General features: G+C 33.9%; 1 protein-coding gene across 1 annotated transcript in view; it reads left to right on the forward strand.

Annotated features, from left to right (window-relative positions):
* Window positions 1-14,965, forward strand: part of CD2AP (CD2 associated protein) — a 114,653-nt gene extending 99,688 nt beyond the window's left edge. Inside the window, exons 16-18 of the mRNA XM_021714812.1 lie at window positions 565-749; window positions 5,020-5,083; window positions 12,132-14,965. Of these exons, the coding sequence (XP_021570487.1) occupies window positions 565-749; window positions 5,020-5,083; window positions 12,132-12,173 (291 nt within the window). The 3' untranslated portion in view covers window positions 12,174-14,965. The remainder of the gene's footprint in view (window positions 1-564; window positions 750-5,019; window positions 5,084-12,131) is intronic.
* Window positions 14,966-15,654: the final 689 nt, after the last annotated feature.

Consider the following 15,654-nt stretch of genomic DNA (forward strand, 5'->3'; position numbering starts at 1 on the left):
CCTCAGCCTTCCAAGTAGCCAGAACTACAGGCGCATGCTACCACACCTGGCTAATTTTTTTGATTTATTGTAGAGATGAGATCTTGCCAAGTTAACAGGGCTGGTACTGAACCCGTGGGCTCAGTCAGTCCACTCACCTTGGCCTCTCAAAGTGCTGAGATTACAGGCTGAGCCACTGTGCCTGGCCCATAATTATTTTTAAGTGAATCTCTTTGTATATTGTAAACAGTAAGTATTATATAATGGAAGGTCAAAATAGCACTTTAATAATGCTGAGATATTCTTGCATCTGGATGCTACACTAGGCATATCATCCATAAGATACATCTGATGTGTTTTTCTTCTTTTAATAAAGCTATTGCATTTTCAAAAACCCACTAGTTATTACAAATGTGTTCTTTGGTTGTCTGGTGGTTTTTCTAGTTATGAACATCAAACTGTTGTTTGAATTTCCAAATTTGCCCTTTATCTTGAGTATTACTGTTTATCTTCTTGCTATGAAAACCTTTTGAATTTAAATAAGATATAAATAAAATAGGAAAAATATTTTTATTATATTTTCAGCCATCGGCGTACCTTTCAACACTTCCAAGTGCTTCTAAAACAAATGCAACAGCTTTCCTGACTCCATTAGAAATCAAAGCTAAAGCAAATGAAGCAGATGATGGGAAAAAAAATTCCCTGGATGAACTTCGAGCCCAGATTATTGAATTGCTGTGCATCGTAGAAGCACTGAAAAAAGATCATGGGTAAGCAAACTCATGTTTTCTCCTATGAGTACTATTTCACATGAATAAAGTGAAATACCAAAGTTGAAATTCCTTCAAACCATATCAAGGAAAAATATAATCAGCCAAGTGTCTGATCTGAGTAAGTATGTTTTCAAAGAAATTTTCATCAACAGTACTTTTCTCATTTTGACAAGTAACTTGAATTGGAAAAGTTCTAGCAGCTTGATTGTGGGAGAAGTACAGATGTAACTTTACTTTTGGCTAGAAATATTCTGGTCAGATATGGTGATTCATTCTGAAAATATTAGGAAAACTGTAGGTATTCTAAATCTGGTGTGTATCAGTGTATATAATTAGCTTGCTTCTCAGAGTACTTTGGTCACTGTTTCTGCTAGGGTTGACTTGGACATTTATAAAATGAATGAGTTAGGATAGGTGACCTCAAAGCCCTTCCTTAAAGCTTTTGACATGGTATATGGCGAGACATACCCTAGTTGAAAGTTAGGTGCTTTTTAGAGGTAAAATGAATTTAAAAGATCACCTACAATAGGTGATTCCTTTTTTCTTTTTTTAAATGAAGAAATAAAAGTTAGAGAGGTAAAGCTATTTACCTAAGATCATACAGTTCTTAAGTAACAAAGCTAGAACCCAAACCCGTATTATGTATTGGCTCAGAGATCTTTTCTATAACCACTAATATGTGAATTTTAAAATTGTTCACATTTTAAGCATAATTTTGCAAAAGCCCAGTTGATAAGACAGATCAGAGAGCAGCTAATCAAATTGAACTGAGGGTGAAGGTGCTCATTCCCTCTGCAGTTTACCTTCTAAAAGGATTTCTTGGAATATGGTATAAAAATCATGGCTAGATGCCATGTTACCTTTGAGCCCGATTTTATCATTTCTCCTTCAAATTCTAAGTTGACCTAGGATTCATATTTAAAACAATATTGAGATTAACAGTATGAGGTATTTGAAAAAAACAAAACAAAAACAGTGTGAGGTATTTGAAGTTTGCAGAAAACTTTTATAGATTATCTCTTAGATGGAAACAAAAATGTCCCTTGAATAACAACTTAAAAATATATACCACATATTTTTATGTATTATATATAACGTATACATAGTTTATAAATTGATACATAATAAGTATTTCTTGAATCCTTCTGTTTGTTTTGAAATTTTTTTGCAGATTCTGCTGTATACATGTTATAAATTGTAAGTTAGTTAACTCATCTAGTAAATATTTACTGAGTATCACCCATGTACTAGTTAGAGAACTCTTCTGATTTGATTTTGTTTTGCATTTTTGATTCCAAATGTACTATTTTACACATATGCATTACCTATAGATGCTCTGAAATTAGCTGTAGAGTTTAGACACAGTGACTCACGCCTGTTACCCAGAGCTTTGGGAAGTTGAGACAGGAGCATCATGTGAAGCCAGGAGTTTGAGACCAGCCTGGGCAACATAGTGAGACCCTATCTCTACAAAAAATTAGAAAATTAGCTGGAAGGGGTGGGTTACACCTGTAGTCCTAGCTACTCAGGAGGCTAAGGCAGCAGGATCGCTTGAACCCAGGAACTCGAGGTTACAGTGAACTGTGATTGCACCACTGCACTTCAGCCTGGGTAACAGAATGAGATTATCATCTCAAAAAAATAAACAACAAAAACAAAAAATACTTCTGATTTATATTTATTTTAAACATATGTCAGACATTTTAGAAATTTTTCCAAGTGATATTTTCAATATATTGAATTCCTTTGGTAAAATGAAATTGGACAATTTTATAAAGCCTAAAAATGTACTGTATCAGCAGGAGAAGGGATAAATATAGACTAGTTTATTAATAGAGAAATGTGCATACCATACAGCAATAAAAATAAATGAATTGTGGCTACATGCATCAACATGAATTAATCTAAAATTTGAGGGGAAGGGAAGCATGCATATAGTATTATATATATATATATAGTATTATTCCATTTTTATAAAAAAATTTTTTTTTTTTGAGTTGAAGTCTCACTCTGTCGCCCAGACTGGAGTGCAGTGGCCGTTCCCGGCCACTGCAGCCTCGACCTGCTGGGCTCAGATGATCCTTCTGCCTCAGCCTTCCAAGTAGCTGGAACTACAGGTGTACGCTACCACACCTGGCTAATTTTTTTGATTTATTTTAGAGATGAGGTCTCGCCAAGTTGCCAGGGCGGGTCTCGAACTCGCAGACTGCAATCCGCTCACCTCAGCCTCCCAATGGGCAGTATTACAGGCTGAGCCACTGAGCCCGGCTCATTTTTATAAAATTAAAAAGATCACCGAACCAAAAAATACATCAAGATATATTTGTACATGTGGTAAAATTAGAAGACCAAATAAACAATAATTACTATAAAGATTTTCTTATGGAAGAGAGGGGGAAGATGGGATTGAGGAGAAAGGGTCACTTGGAGTATCCAGGGGTACTAGTAATATTTTGTTTCTTAAGCTGACTTGGAGTTCTTAGGCTTTTGCTTTACTGTTACATCTTTATAACTTACAAATACATAAATAGCTCTTGTACTTTCAGTGTTTAAATCTAAAATGCATAGATATAAGTCATTAAAAAATTAAGGGAGGTTGACATAGAAAGCTTGACAGAAACATAAGTAACCTGTGTCTTCATTAGAATAGTTGCAGAATAAGATGTATTGTTTGATCATACACTTTTATTTATTCTGTTGCCCAGGCTAGAGTGCAGTGGCACACTCACAGCTACTGTAGCCTCGACCTGCTGGGCTCTGGCAGTCCTTCTGCCTCAGCCTTCCAAGTAGCTGGAACTACAGGCACTTGCCACCATATCTGGCTAATTTTTTTGATTTATTGTAGAGAGGAGGTCTTACCAAGTTGCCCAGTGCTAAGGCAATCCTCTTGCCTCAGCCTCCCAAAGTGCTGGGATTACAGGCTTGAGCCACCATGCCTGGTCAATCATATACTTTTTAAAAAAAGAATATTATGTAAAAATTGTACATTTGTAAATATATTTTTAAAAAGAGCAATAAAACATGTGAGTGATACTCAAATTATCAGATCAAAAAGCAAGTAGAGTAATATAACACTATTATAAATATAAATAAACAGTAGGACAAATATCCTAGTAGTACATCATAATTTAGATATAAATTTAGTGTATCATAAACTCAGAATACTGAATAATTAGAAGAGGAAGCATAATTTAATTTAGGGATAAGTTTATGGAAATAGAAAATTAGCTGAAATGTACCTTATATGACTTAATGAATTAGCTCTAGATAAGTTTAAGTTAAATATTTTTGTTTTAAAAGTTGTAGTCAGTAGGAAACAGTGAATAATTTACCTCCAAAGTGGAGAAATGAGTTTTCTAATCACTAAAGCCAGAGAAAAAATTAATTTTGAAACTTTAAATAATTTAAAAATGTATTCCTTCCTTACATATCCTTTCTTTGTGATATTTGTTGACTTCTACAGTAGTCATGAAGAGAATTTTTCTAATATATGTTAAGAGACTGATTTAGAAATTTGTTATACTAACATATTTATGGTGTTAAGTAAAATTCATATTCCTCCCATTCCTTCTGTCTCTCCCAAAAAGCAGTCAACCAAACAAGAAGCCTGGATATTTGAGAGCCAAACAGCAGTTATCATTAATATGAAAATTTTAACAGCATGGGAATGTTTAAAATTTGTGAAGAGACGCAGTATAGAATATATAACTATACTATAGAGAGAAAAACGAATGTATGGAAAGATAGATTAGAAGGGAACACAGGAGAATGAAAACTTGAGTAGGAAGGAAGGAGGAAGGATTATTGACTAGCGTTTTTAACTTGTTGGTTTGGGATTTTAATGTAATATTTAAATTTTAAAAAGATTTAAGGTCTAATTTATTAATTTTAAATTTGCCTTTTATTGTGACATGTGGTGATAGTCATTCTACAGAATTTCTCGGGCTCTGGAGTTCCAGCCTTGAAAATATATGATAGATGAATATGGAAAAATTTTTCCAGAGGTCGCATACCTTTTTTTATTTTATCATAAGCTGCTCGGAATTCACTTAATTTCTTTATCTCAGATAGATGTATCCTGGTTTTGCTGAGTTTTTAACTTTTTTTATTGAACCGTTCAAACTAGAAACACTGAAATTTTTCTCAGTCAGTATTGTATGTAAAAAGTTTTGTACATGTCCTGGGAGATTAGGAAACAGATTCTATATACTAGCCACATAGATTGTTTAATTGAAAAACTTAATAGTAATAAGGACTTTGTTTTTAGGAAAGAACTGGAAAAACTACGAAAAGATTTGGAAGAAGAGAAAGCAATGAGAAGCAATCTAGAGGTAATATGTTTCTCACAGCTTTGAGATTTTAGTCAACATAAATGGACATGCTTTTTCCAACCCAACTGAGTGATTGGTTCCAGTACAAATTATACTATCCTATTTAAGTTGTACCCTTCCTTCTGATTGGTAGCCATTTATTTAATCTCTTGTTGATTCCTTGTCACATTTCATTCATTTATGCAGTAAACATTTCTTGAGTATTAACTCTCTTAGGCAGAATGTGAACCACAAGGTGTACATTTGTGAATAAAACAAATATAGTTCTTGCTTCTTAAGATTCTCTATTTCTTCTTTGAGCAATATAGGCATGCCTCAGAAATATTGCAGATTCTGTTCCAGACTACTACAGTAAAACAAATCACACAAATTTTTTTGTTTCCCAGTGATATAAAAGATCTATTTATACTATACTGTAGTCTGTTAAATGAGTAATAGCATGTCTAAAAAAAACAGTGTATGTATCCTAAATAAAATATACTTCATTGCTTAAAAATGCTAATGATTGTATGAGCCTTCAGTGAGTCATAATTCATCATCCTGGTGGAGGTAGTATTGATGGCTGCTGACTGATCGGGGTGGTGGTTGCTGAAGGTTGGGTGGCTGTGGCAATGTCTTAAGGCCATGGTGAAGTTTGCTGTATCGATTTGACTCTTTCTTTCATGAAAGATTTCTCTGTAGCACTCAGTGCTATTGGATAGCATTTTACCCATAGTAAAACTTCTTTCAAAATTGGAGTCAGTCCTATCAAACTCAGTCACTGCTTTATCAACTAAGTTTACTTGACATTCTAAATCTTTGTTTTCCTTTCAACAGTGTTCACAGCATCTTTACCAATTGTGAACTACACCTTAAGAAAGCAGTTTCTTTGCTGATTCATAAGAAGCAACTCCTCATTTGTGCAATTTGATCGTGAGATTGTAGCAATTCATTCACATCTTTAGGGTTCTAATTCTAATTTTCTTACTGTTTTCACCAAATCGCTAGTAACTTCCTCCACTGATGTCATCATCTGAAAGTCATTCATTAGGGTTGGAATCAACTTGTACAGACAGTTCATGTGGATGTTTTTACTTTCTCCCATGAATCAAGAATGTTCTTAATGACATCCAAAATGGTGAATTTTTTCCCAGAAAGTTTTCAATTAACTTTGCTTGGATCCATCAGAGAAATCACTATCTATGGCAGCCATAACTTTATGAAATGTGTTTCTTAAATAATACGGATTGAAAGTTGAAATGACTCCTTAATCCTTTGACTGCAGAATGGTTGTTGTGTTAGCAGGAATGTAAACAACATTCATCTACTTGTGTCTCTCCATCAGTGCTTTTGGGTGACTAGGTGCATTGTCAGTAAGCATTAGCATTTTGAAAGGAATCTTTTTTTTGAACAGTTGGTCTCAACAGTGGCTTAAGATAATTCATTAAACTATGCTCTAAACAGATGTACTGTCACTCAGGCCTTGCTGTTCCATTTTGCGAGTATAGGCAGAGTAGATTTAGCATAATTCTTAAAGGCTCTAGGATTTTTAGAATGGTTAGTGAGCTTTGGCTTCCATTAAAGTTACCAGTTACATTAGCCTCTAACAAAGCCAGGCATTGACTTCTGTCTAGTGTGAAAGTCCTAGATTGCATCTTCTTCCAGTAGAATGCTGATTTATCTTCATTGAAAGTCTTGCCCATCACAGCCACCATCATCTATTATCTTAGCTAGGGCTTCTAGATAACTTGGTGCAACTTGTACCTCGGCACTTGCTCCTTCACCTTGCACTGTTATGTTATGGAAATGGCTTTCTTTCTTAAACCTCTTTGTTTCACTTGAACACTTGGAGACCATTGTAGGGTTATTATCTCACCTAATTTCAGTATTCTTGTGTCTCAGGAAATAGGGAAGCATAAGGAGAAGGAGAGGGATGGGGAAAGGCAGGTCAGTGGAGTAGTCAGAACACATGAACTTTTTTTTATTAAGTTTGTTGTTTTATATATGTGCATGATATATAGCACCCCAAAACAATTACAATAGTAATTGTATGTCACTGATGACAGGTTATCATGACATATGTAATAATAATGAAAATGTTTGAAATATTGTAAGAATGCCAAAATGTGACACAGTAATGGGGAGTGAACACATGCTTTTGGAACAATGGCATTGATAGACTTGCTCAATGCAGGACTGCCACACACCTTTAGTTTGTAAACAACACAATATCTGGGAGGCACAATAAAAGCAAAGTACAGTAAAATTAGGTATGCTTGTTTTCTTTGCTATTGCACTTTTTCTTTTTTTTGGATGGGTCTGGTTTTAGTGATAGATGGCTATAGATTACAGCCTTCCATTTCTTCCTTAGAGTTTACTTTGTCTTCATTCTCTCCTGATGACTACTATTTTACCTATTTCCTTTATCTTCCTTAACTTTCCTTTCCTCCTCACTTATTTTTGTCTTCCTTTGTATTATTTCTGCATATCTCAGAGAAAGTTGTGTTCTGTCTTTTTTCAGAGGCTCTTCCTGTTGTTTATTTAGGTATTTTGTACTCACTCCTCTGCTTTTTACCTTGCCTCATTATTTATCCTATTTATTTTGCCATCATCAAAGAACGAGAGAGAATGTGGGACTTGCAATTAGAAAACTTTAACTTCTATTCTGACTTAGAGTCATGATTTTTTTTAGTTCAAAACTATCAGGCTTAGCATTTTCTATAGATAATCCCATTAGATATATATAACAGCATGTAAGAATTATTGTTCTTGCTATACGGCTGGAGCAACTAGATTTTGGTTTTGTTTTTTTGAGACATGATCTCATTCTGTTGCCCAGGCTGGAGTATAGTGGTGTGATCATAGCTCACCATAGCCTCAAACTCCTGGGCTCAAGTGATCTCCTGTCTCAGCCTCCTGAGTAACAGGGACTATAGTACATGACACTATGTCCAGCTAATTTTTTATTTTTATTTTTTATAATGACCGGTTCTCTATATTATCCAGGCTGATCTCGGACTTCTGACCTCAAGCAGTTTTCCCACCTCAGCCTCCTAAAGTGTTGGGATTAATGAAATAACAGCAGTGGAACTGAACATTTTTAAATGCTTTTAACGGAAGTAGCAATCTTCAGAACTTTTGCACTTAGGGATGAAGCTATACTGTTTGAACCTGGGCAAGTCACTTAATCTTTTTAGCTTTAGTTGATGAGATAATGTATGTGAAGGTACTTTGTAAGTGATCAGAAATTCATTTTTACTCATGTCGAATGTTATCCTCTGTTGGCATCTTCACCTCTTCGTATGAAACTACTTAGTTTTTTTCTATATTCAAAATCAAAGAAAAGCCTTCTTTTAGGTCCAGTGACCCTCTGCAGTTGTTTTTCTCTTTTCATTTGGGATTCATTTGAAATACAAAAATAAACCCACCCTCCAAAACAAACAAACAAACAAACAAACAAACAAAAAAACCCTATTTGCTGTTTCTCATTTTTCACCTTCAATTCAGTCCTTAACCCCTTGCAGTTTAGGTTAGGTTTCCTGATGCCACATTAATTGTCTCTTCAGTTTCTGCAGCATATTATATTTTTACTATTAACACCTTGTCAAAGGTTTTTCTTGGTTTAGGTGATACTACTTTCTTCTGTTTCTGACTACTTTGTTTCTCTTCCTTTCTTATAACCTTATGTGTAAATGTTTCCTTACTACTGTCTTATATCAGATCAATCTTTTCTTGCTAAGGTATTTTCTTTCTTTTTTTTGAGTCAAAGTATCACTCTGTTGCCCAGGCTGGAGTATAGTGGTACGCTTATGGCCACTGCAGCCTTGACCTGCTGAACTCAGGCGATCCTTCCACCTCAGCCTTCCGCGTAGCTGGTGCTACAGGTGTGAGCCACCACATTTGGCTAATGTTTCTTGATTTATTGTATAGACGAGGTCTCGCCAAGTTGCCCCAGCTGGTCTCAAACCCCTGGGCTTAGGCAGTCCTCTCACTTCTGCCTCCCAGAGTGCTGAGATGACAGGCATGAGCCACGGTGCCTGGCCGCTAAGGTACTTTCAGGAGCTTTTTATGACTTACTGAATAATGTTCAAACAACTTGTTTTATGAGATTTTAAAAATCTAGTTGTCTTAGTTTGTCTTTCCTCTTTTGATCCTCCATTGTGCTTTAGAGTTGATATACTCCCACTATGTTTTCTTGGATTGTCCTTATCCCTCATCTTGTAATGCCCATGTTCTACAGATACTCAAGGCCCCACTCAAACAATCACCTTCATTAAGTTGACACTAGTCTGCCTCTCCTTAAAAGTAATTTTGTCTTCCAAATTCATAAGACCTATAGTTTTGTAAGAAATGTATAAGTAATAATTTTTTATGTCATCACTGTTATAGTATGTACTTATTTTGCCTCTTTTCTAGACTGTAACAATGTTTAGGAAGGGATCCATGTCTGTTTTGTCTTTGCCTGTAGCTCCTGGCACAGTGTTATATACATATTAGATATCCAATAAATTATTGCCATGTTAATGAATGGTAGAGGTACATTTTAAAACTATATCTTAAATTCCCATGATAGAAATTGATATGTGTTTTTTCCTTATATATTATACATACATGTTCATATTCATAAATGGAAATAAGATGATAAGAAAAGCAAGAGGAATAAATAGTGCTAAATTTGTATATATGATTTAATTTTTCATAAGAATTTTGATGAGTCAAATGAATTGTTTCTGCTTTGAAGAATTTTATTTGATTTTATTTTTCTAATAACGTCAGCTGTTACTTGGCTTCCCACTGACTTGTATTGCAATTTTATTTCCCCATAATGGTCAAAGTTTTATTTCTGTATTTGTAAAAGCACACCTAAGGCAATATAGTTTTAGAAATATACATTTAAAGTAGAAAGATATTTCTCCAAAGATTAAAAGTAGTACTTTGAACTATGTTAACATTATATAGTATTACAGTATACTGGGGAGTGATAAAAAGGGGTAAAAATAAACAATGAACATAAAGTGCTAGAAGAAAATATTTAGCAATATAACTGCTTATAACTAAACCTTATGTCACAAATAGCAGTTTGAATAGAGTATTATTGACTGCTTGCATAGGTATTCTGCACACTCCCTATTACCTCTTCTGTCTTTTTTTTTTTTTTTTTTTGTATTTTGAATTTTTAAAATTTTTATTATAAAGATGTGGGATACAATTCAGGGTTAGGTGTACAAATGCTCATAATGCAGTTACCCATGTTGATGAGGTGTGTCCCCTGCCCCCAGCAAATTCCCACTACTGCCAATCCCTGTCCCACCCCCACCAATAGTTTCTCGCTACTGCCAATCCTTATAGTACTATGATAATTGTTCAAGGTCTGATTATGAGTGAGAACATATGATACTCAGTTCTTTGTTTCTGTAGTAGATCGTTCAGTATTATAGACTTTAAGTCCATCCAAGTTGCTGTGAAGTTCATAATTTTGTCCTTCTTTATGCCTGCATAGTATTCCATCATGCATATGTACCACATTTTTTTGGTCCAGTCCTCTTTCGATGGGCAGCATGGTTGGTTCCATGTTTTTGCTATTGTTAACAATGCTGCAGTAAACATACATGTGCAGGTATCTTTTTCATAGAATGATTTGAATTCCTCCAGGTATATTCCCAGTAGGGGGATTGCGGGATTGTATGCAGTTTGTTTTTCTTACTGTTTCTGTACATCCTTGCCCACTAAAGTTGGTGCAGTTAGTCATTTTATCTTTGGAATAAAAATGATAATAATACATCAAGCTGATGATTAAGAATATCTTTTTTCAGTCTAAGTTACAACAGAGACTTGTTTGAATCCAATTCTGCTAATCATATTATTAGAAGAATTATATCAGGAAAGATCCTGAAATTAATAAACTGTTCTTAGCTGGTTAGAATCCCTTAGGAGATTGTGAGCATATCATAATTATACCTAAATTTTGTTGTTGTTTGTAGGGAGGTCTTGCTATGCTGCCCAGGCTGGTCTCTAACTTCTGGCCTCAAGCAGTCCTCTTGCCTTGGCCCCTCAAAGTGCTGCCATTACTGTGTCAGCAACTAAACCGGCCAAAATTATACATTTTGACTCTGGCAAATCTTCATCATTTAATAATGAACTGTCGGAAGTGAGCCAAGCATGTATTGTTACCTGAATTATTGAGGAGAGGGGATACTTCCAGGTGAAAGGAAAGCCTAGATGTATCCATATGCAGTGAAAGGTCAAAGATGATGAAAATATTAAGGAATTGGGAAGACAATCAGTACAAAAATTGTAGGCTTTACAGGCCTAAACCCTACCTATACAATTCCAGTGCCACGGTGTGGAAACATTGGCATGCTATTTAGTGTCTTAGTGTCTTTGAGCCTCAACTTAGCCATTGTAATATGTCAGAATTGAATAACTCTGGTTGTCGTGAAAACTTAATGAATTAATTCCTTCTTAAGTCCCTTAAGCTATAAATTTCTGTTAAGTGAAGGATGCCTTCTGCCTAACGATGTATTTCTAACACATTGACTGAATATTAGATACGCTCCTGAGCTTTAAAGAGAGTTTTGTTTTGTACATACTGTTTACAGAGGAGGAAGTTGAAACCAAGGGAAGTCAAATAATTTACCAGTATTGCCTACGGAATTAGTGAAGAACATAGAACTAAATGGGTCATTTATTATTTTTATTGTTATGTAATACCCCCTTTATGTTTCATTACAGATACATGTACATTTCTTAATTTGGTTTCAGGAGTTCTTTTGTTTTTTGTAGGACTGATTTTTTTTTAACAATTCTGATTTCAAATGTTTACTTAACATTGTTTTGACTGAAAGAACTATAGTTGCTTTTTAAAAATTATCACTGCCATTTAGAAACTTGCGGTGTGACATTTTCTTCTATTGGAATTTTATTCAATAATATTGTACCATGGGAAATTGGACTTTAGATCTGGAAATCAAAATTTAGAGCCTTGAAAGTATAATCATATCTTAATGACAGGATAAAATGAACAAGTGAGGATATTTTGTCATTGCTCTATTTATGTTTTATGTTTTAGATGGAAATAGAGAAGCTAAAAAAAGCTGTCCTGTCTTCTTGAAATTGTGTGGTGGACCCAGTGTTCCTAATGTTCCAGGGATTCAGAAGCAACACTATGAACTTCAACTGACTTGTTACTTAAAATTAGTGAATACTGGTGTTGTGATAAGGAAGTATGAGTATATGAAGTATAATATCTATAGAAAAGTAGAGTGAGAGTGAATTTTTTTTATATGTATATTGTTTTGCCAATATGAAAAAAAGAGGCCTTATTTCTTACTGTGCTGGGATTGCAAACAATTTTTAAAAATTTGTTTGCTTGAAAATACTACTGAATCTGTATAAAAAGGAAAGAAAGTTCACAATAGTTTTTTTATTAAACTTGTATTATTTTTAAAGAAATCTATACTATAAATATGGTGATATCTTTACAAGTAATCTGTAAGATATACTGTTTGAGAGGGACAAATTAGCTTTTAGTAACTGTATTCACTACTTTTCCCATAATGAATATAGGGACATAAACTGTGTGTGTGTGTGTGTGTGTGTGTGTGTGTGTGTGTGTGTGTGTGTGTTCAATTTTAGCATTTTACCCAGGATTACACTGTTGTGCCTGTTTGTCTGCAGTGCTGTTTATATCTTGGGTGATGAGATACTTACCTAGCTATAAACCAGATTACTCACCCATACATATAATAAGAACTGATGAAATAATCAAAATAATTTCTTCAACTTTTAGAGTATTTTATATTGCTTGCACTATAGGATTCATAAAAGGAATTTAGTTACAAATGGATTGTTAAACATTATTTGGGAAAATATGAGCTTTATTTTAAATTCATTAGGTCTGAGGAATCTGAAAAATGTTAATTTAACCCTTAACTTGTGCCTAGAAACTACAGCACATAAAATATGTAAACACCAGCCTTACGCCTGTGCTTTTCTGCTTATTTTACAGTCTTGAATACTACTCATTTTGTTATCTTGTGATTTGGTTCTTTGTGCTCCTCCTTATAATTTTTAATGGTAATACGAGGAAAACAACACCCAAAGCTTTTCAGAACTCAGTGTGAGGTTTCATACTCTGGTAAAATACTCAGGTTTTACAGTGTAAAATTTGCCTAGTAGACCAAATTAATCTGTAGAGTTCAAAGAACTGTTATTTAGGTACCAGCTTTATAAAGAGTGTTAGTATGTCATAAAACAAAACATTACAGCTTATTTTAAACTCATATAGTTGACCGTATTCAAAATACATTTTTGCAGAATGGATGAATTAGTAGCTTCTTTGGAGTTACTACTGAATATTTTAAAATGTCATATCTTATAGGTCACATGTCTAAAAACAGATAGGTTTCTTAAAAATTTTTGAAGTTTTAAATCTTTTTCATTTGCAAAAAAATTAGGTTTGAAGCTTTATTGTAGTAAATGAGTGTCAGATTTTGAGTACCAATTATTATGCTTCCATTGTTTGTTGTTTTAAACTACCAGACCAATATTTTTTCTTTATGTTTTAGTCTTACAGTACAGAAATCTTGTGTAAATGAAATTTGTCATGTTTCAAATAAAGAGAACTGAAGTAGAAAATAATGAAAATGCCAATACACATTTACCTGATATTTAATTTACAGCTTATATTAGGGTTTTGGGGGAATGCTGATTATGTATTAAGAAATGTACATTATAACTCTTTCAAGTCTTTGGGCTCTTCTAATGAGTTCACTACTGAACAAAATTGTTCCTTCCCGTTCTGTTTTTAAATGACTATTTAATTGAATGATTTCATCTTTGTTAAATGAATTAAATCTTTCTTTTAATGATAGATCTTAGGAAAAAACAAAAACCTTGCATTCTAGACATCATCCTCCAGCTTTCTCACTGGAAAATCTATTGGCACAATCCCATCCCACCGTAATAATGTGGTAGGGGAAGGTTCCAGCAGATTTCAGGCTATTCTTAAGGTTTTGGTTGGTCATTTTTCTCACTAGTACATGAAATCATGATGGTCATGAGTGCTGAAATACAGTTAAAGTCTTTGCCTGTATACTCCTCGACCAGAATAGAGAAGTAATTGAAGTGCTATATGTCTGTTTATCTGCCCTTGACAAAATAATAAAGAAAACCAAACAAACTTGAGCCTAAAGGGAAAATAGATTTTTTTATTCTAGCAACTTACTTGTTGCTCCTGATATGGGAACTTTAATTAATTTCTGTTCTTAAAGTTTATATCACAAAATGATATGTAGTAATAATAGACTACTCGAGGTAAATCATTAATTTTTTCTCTACATATGAGTTAAATAACAGACTAAAGGTGAACAGAATGGAATCTGTCATTGCCAAATTATTGATGAATGTATAGTTCAGGCTTGCTATTCTTGGAAACACATAATAGTAATAATTTTGTGATTGTATTTCAATGTTACGTTTTGTGTGTGACCACTAAGCTTGTCTTATTATAAGCTGTTTCTTTTTACATAATTTAAGTCTAAAGATATAAAGAGAGAATAGGCTGTGTAACAGAAGATGTTCTTTCTCATGTTCCTTCCTGTGATCACAGAAAAAAAGGTTCATGTGCTCTAGATTTTTGACAAAGATTATGATTGCATTTAAACTTGAAATGTATGAGCAGAATGAGACAATCAGTTAAATCAGAAATGGGAAGTATTATAATTTAATGGCCTTGTTTTGCTGTAGCAATAAAATGACCAAGTGCAATGACTTGATTTAATAAAATCATCTTTTAAAAGTTGCTGCTATGAATATGTTTAGCTATAAAAATTTACCCTGACTTGCTTTCAAAACTATTATGAAATTCAGGTGATGTTGTGGTTATTTAACATTCCAAAAAAACAAAGTATGGGACTCTTAAAATAGCATACTTCACTGACTTGTTTACAGGTGCTGTATAATAAAGCATGTGTCTCCCTCAAAAAGAAAAATTAATAATAAAAAATTGTATTGCCAGTTGTGTCAGTCTTTATTGGTTATTTTTCATTAACTTGAGTAAATGTATATTGCAGAGTATGATGGAAATTACATTACTTTGAATTTTTCAAATAAAAGAGTAAATAGTAAACTAAAAGTGTTAAAAGTTCTAGACTTGAAGTCTGACACAAGCCACCCAGACTTTGTGCCAGATGCAGATTTCTCCAAAACACCCATCTGATCATTATAGGCCCAAGTTCTCTGCAGCAGAGTAGTAGAGAAGTGTGGAACTGAAAAAGAAGCTGCGCAATTAAGTCCTATTAATTGAAGGCTGAAAACCAAGGGGTGTGGGGGACATGCTCTTAGGGAAAACAACAGATTTAAGAAGAGTATGTTTCAGATAACATACTGAATTTATAGTGTTCTCTTTCCTTTGTGTTTATGCAGCAAATAACTGCTAGTCATTCAAAGGTGAGTATTCACACAAGTATCTTTATAGATGCTTGTGCTATATTCAGATGTGTAACAAAAAACACACTTGTTCTGAAGAAAGGCTTGATTAAAATTCCTTATGTCCCAGGAGAGAAAACTGACAAGATATGTAACACCACGAC

This window comes from Carlito syrichta, unplaced genomic scaffold, assembly GCF_000164805.1.
Source record: "Carlito syrichta isolate Samal-C Ts95f unplaced genomic scaffold, Tarsius_syrichta-2.0.1 Scaffold305794, whole genome shotgun sequence".
Taxonomy (NCBI): Eukaryota; Metazoa; Chordata; class Mammalia; order Primates; family Tarsiidae; genus Carlito; species Carlito syrichta.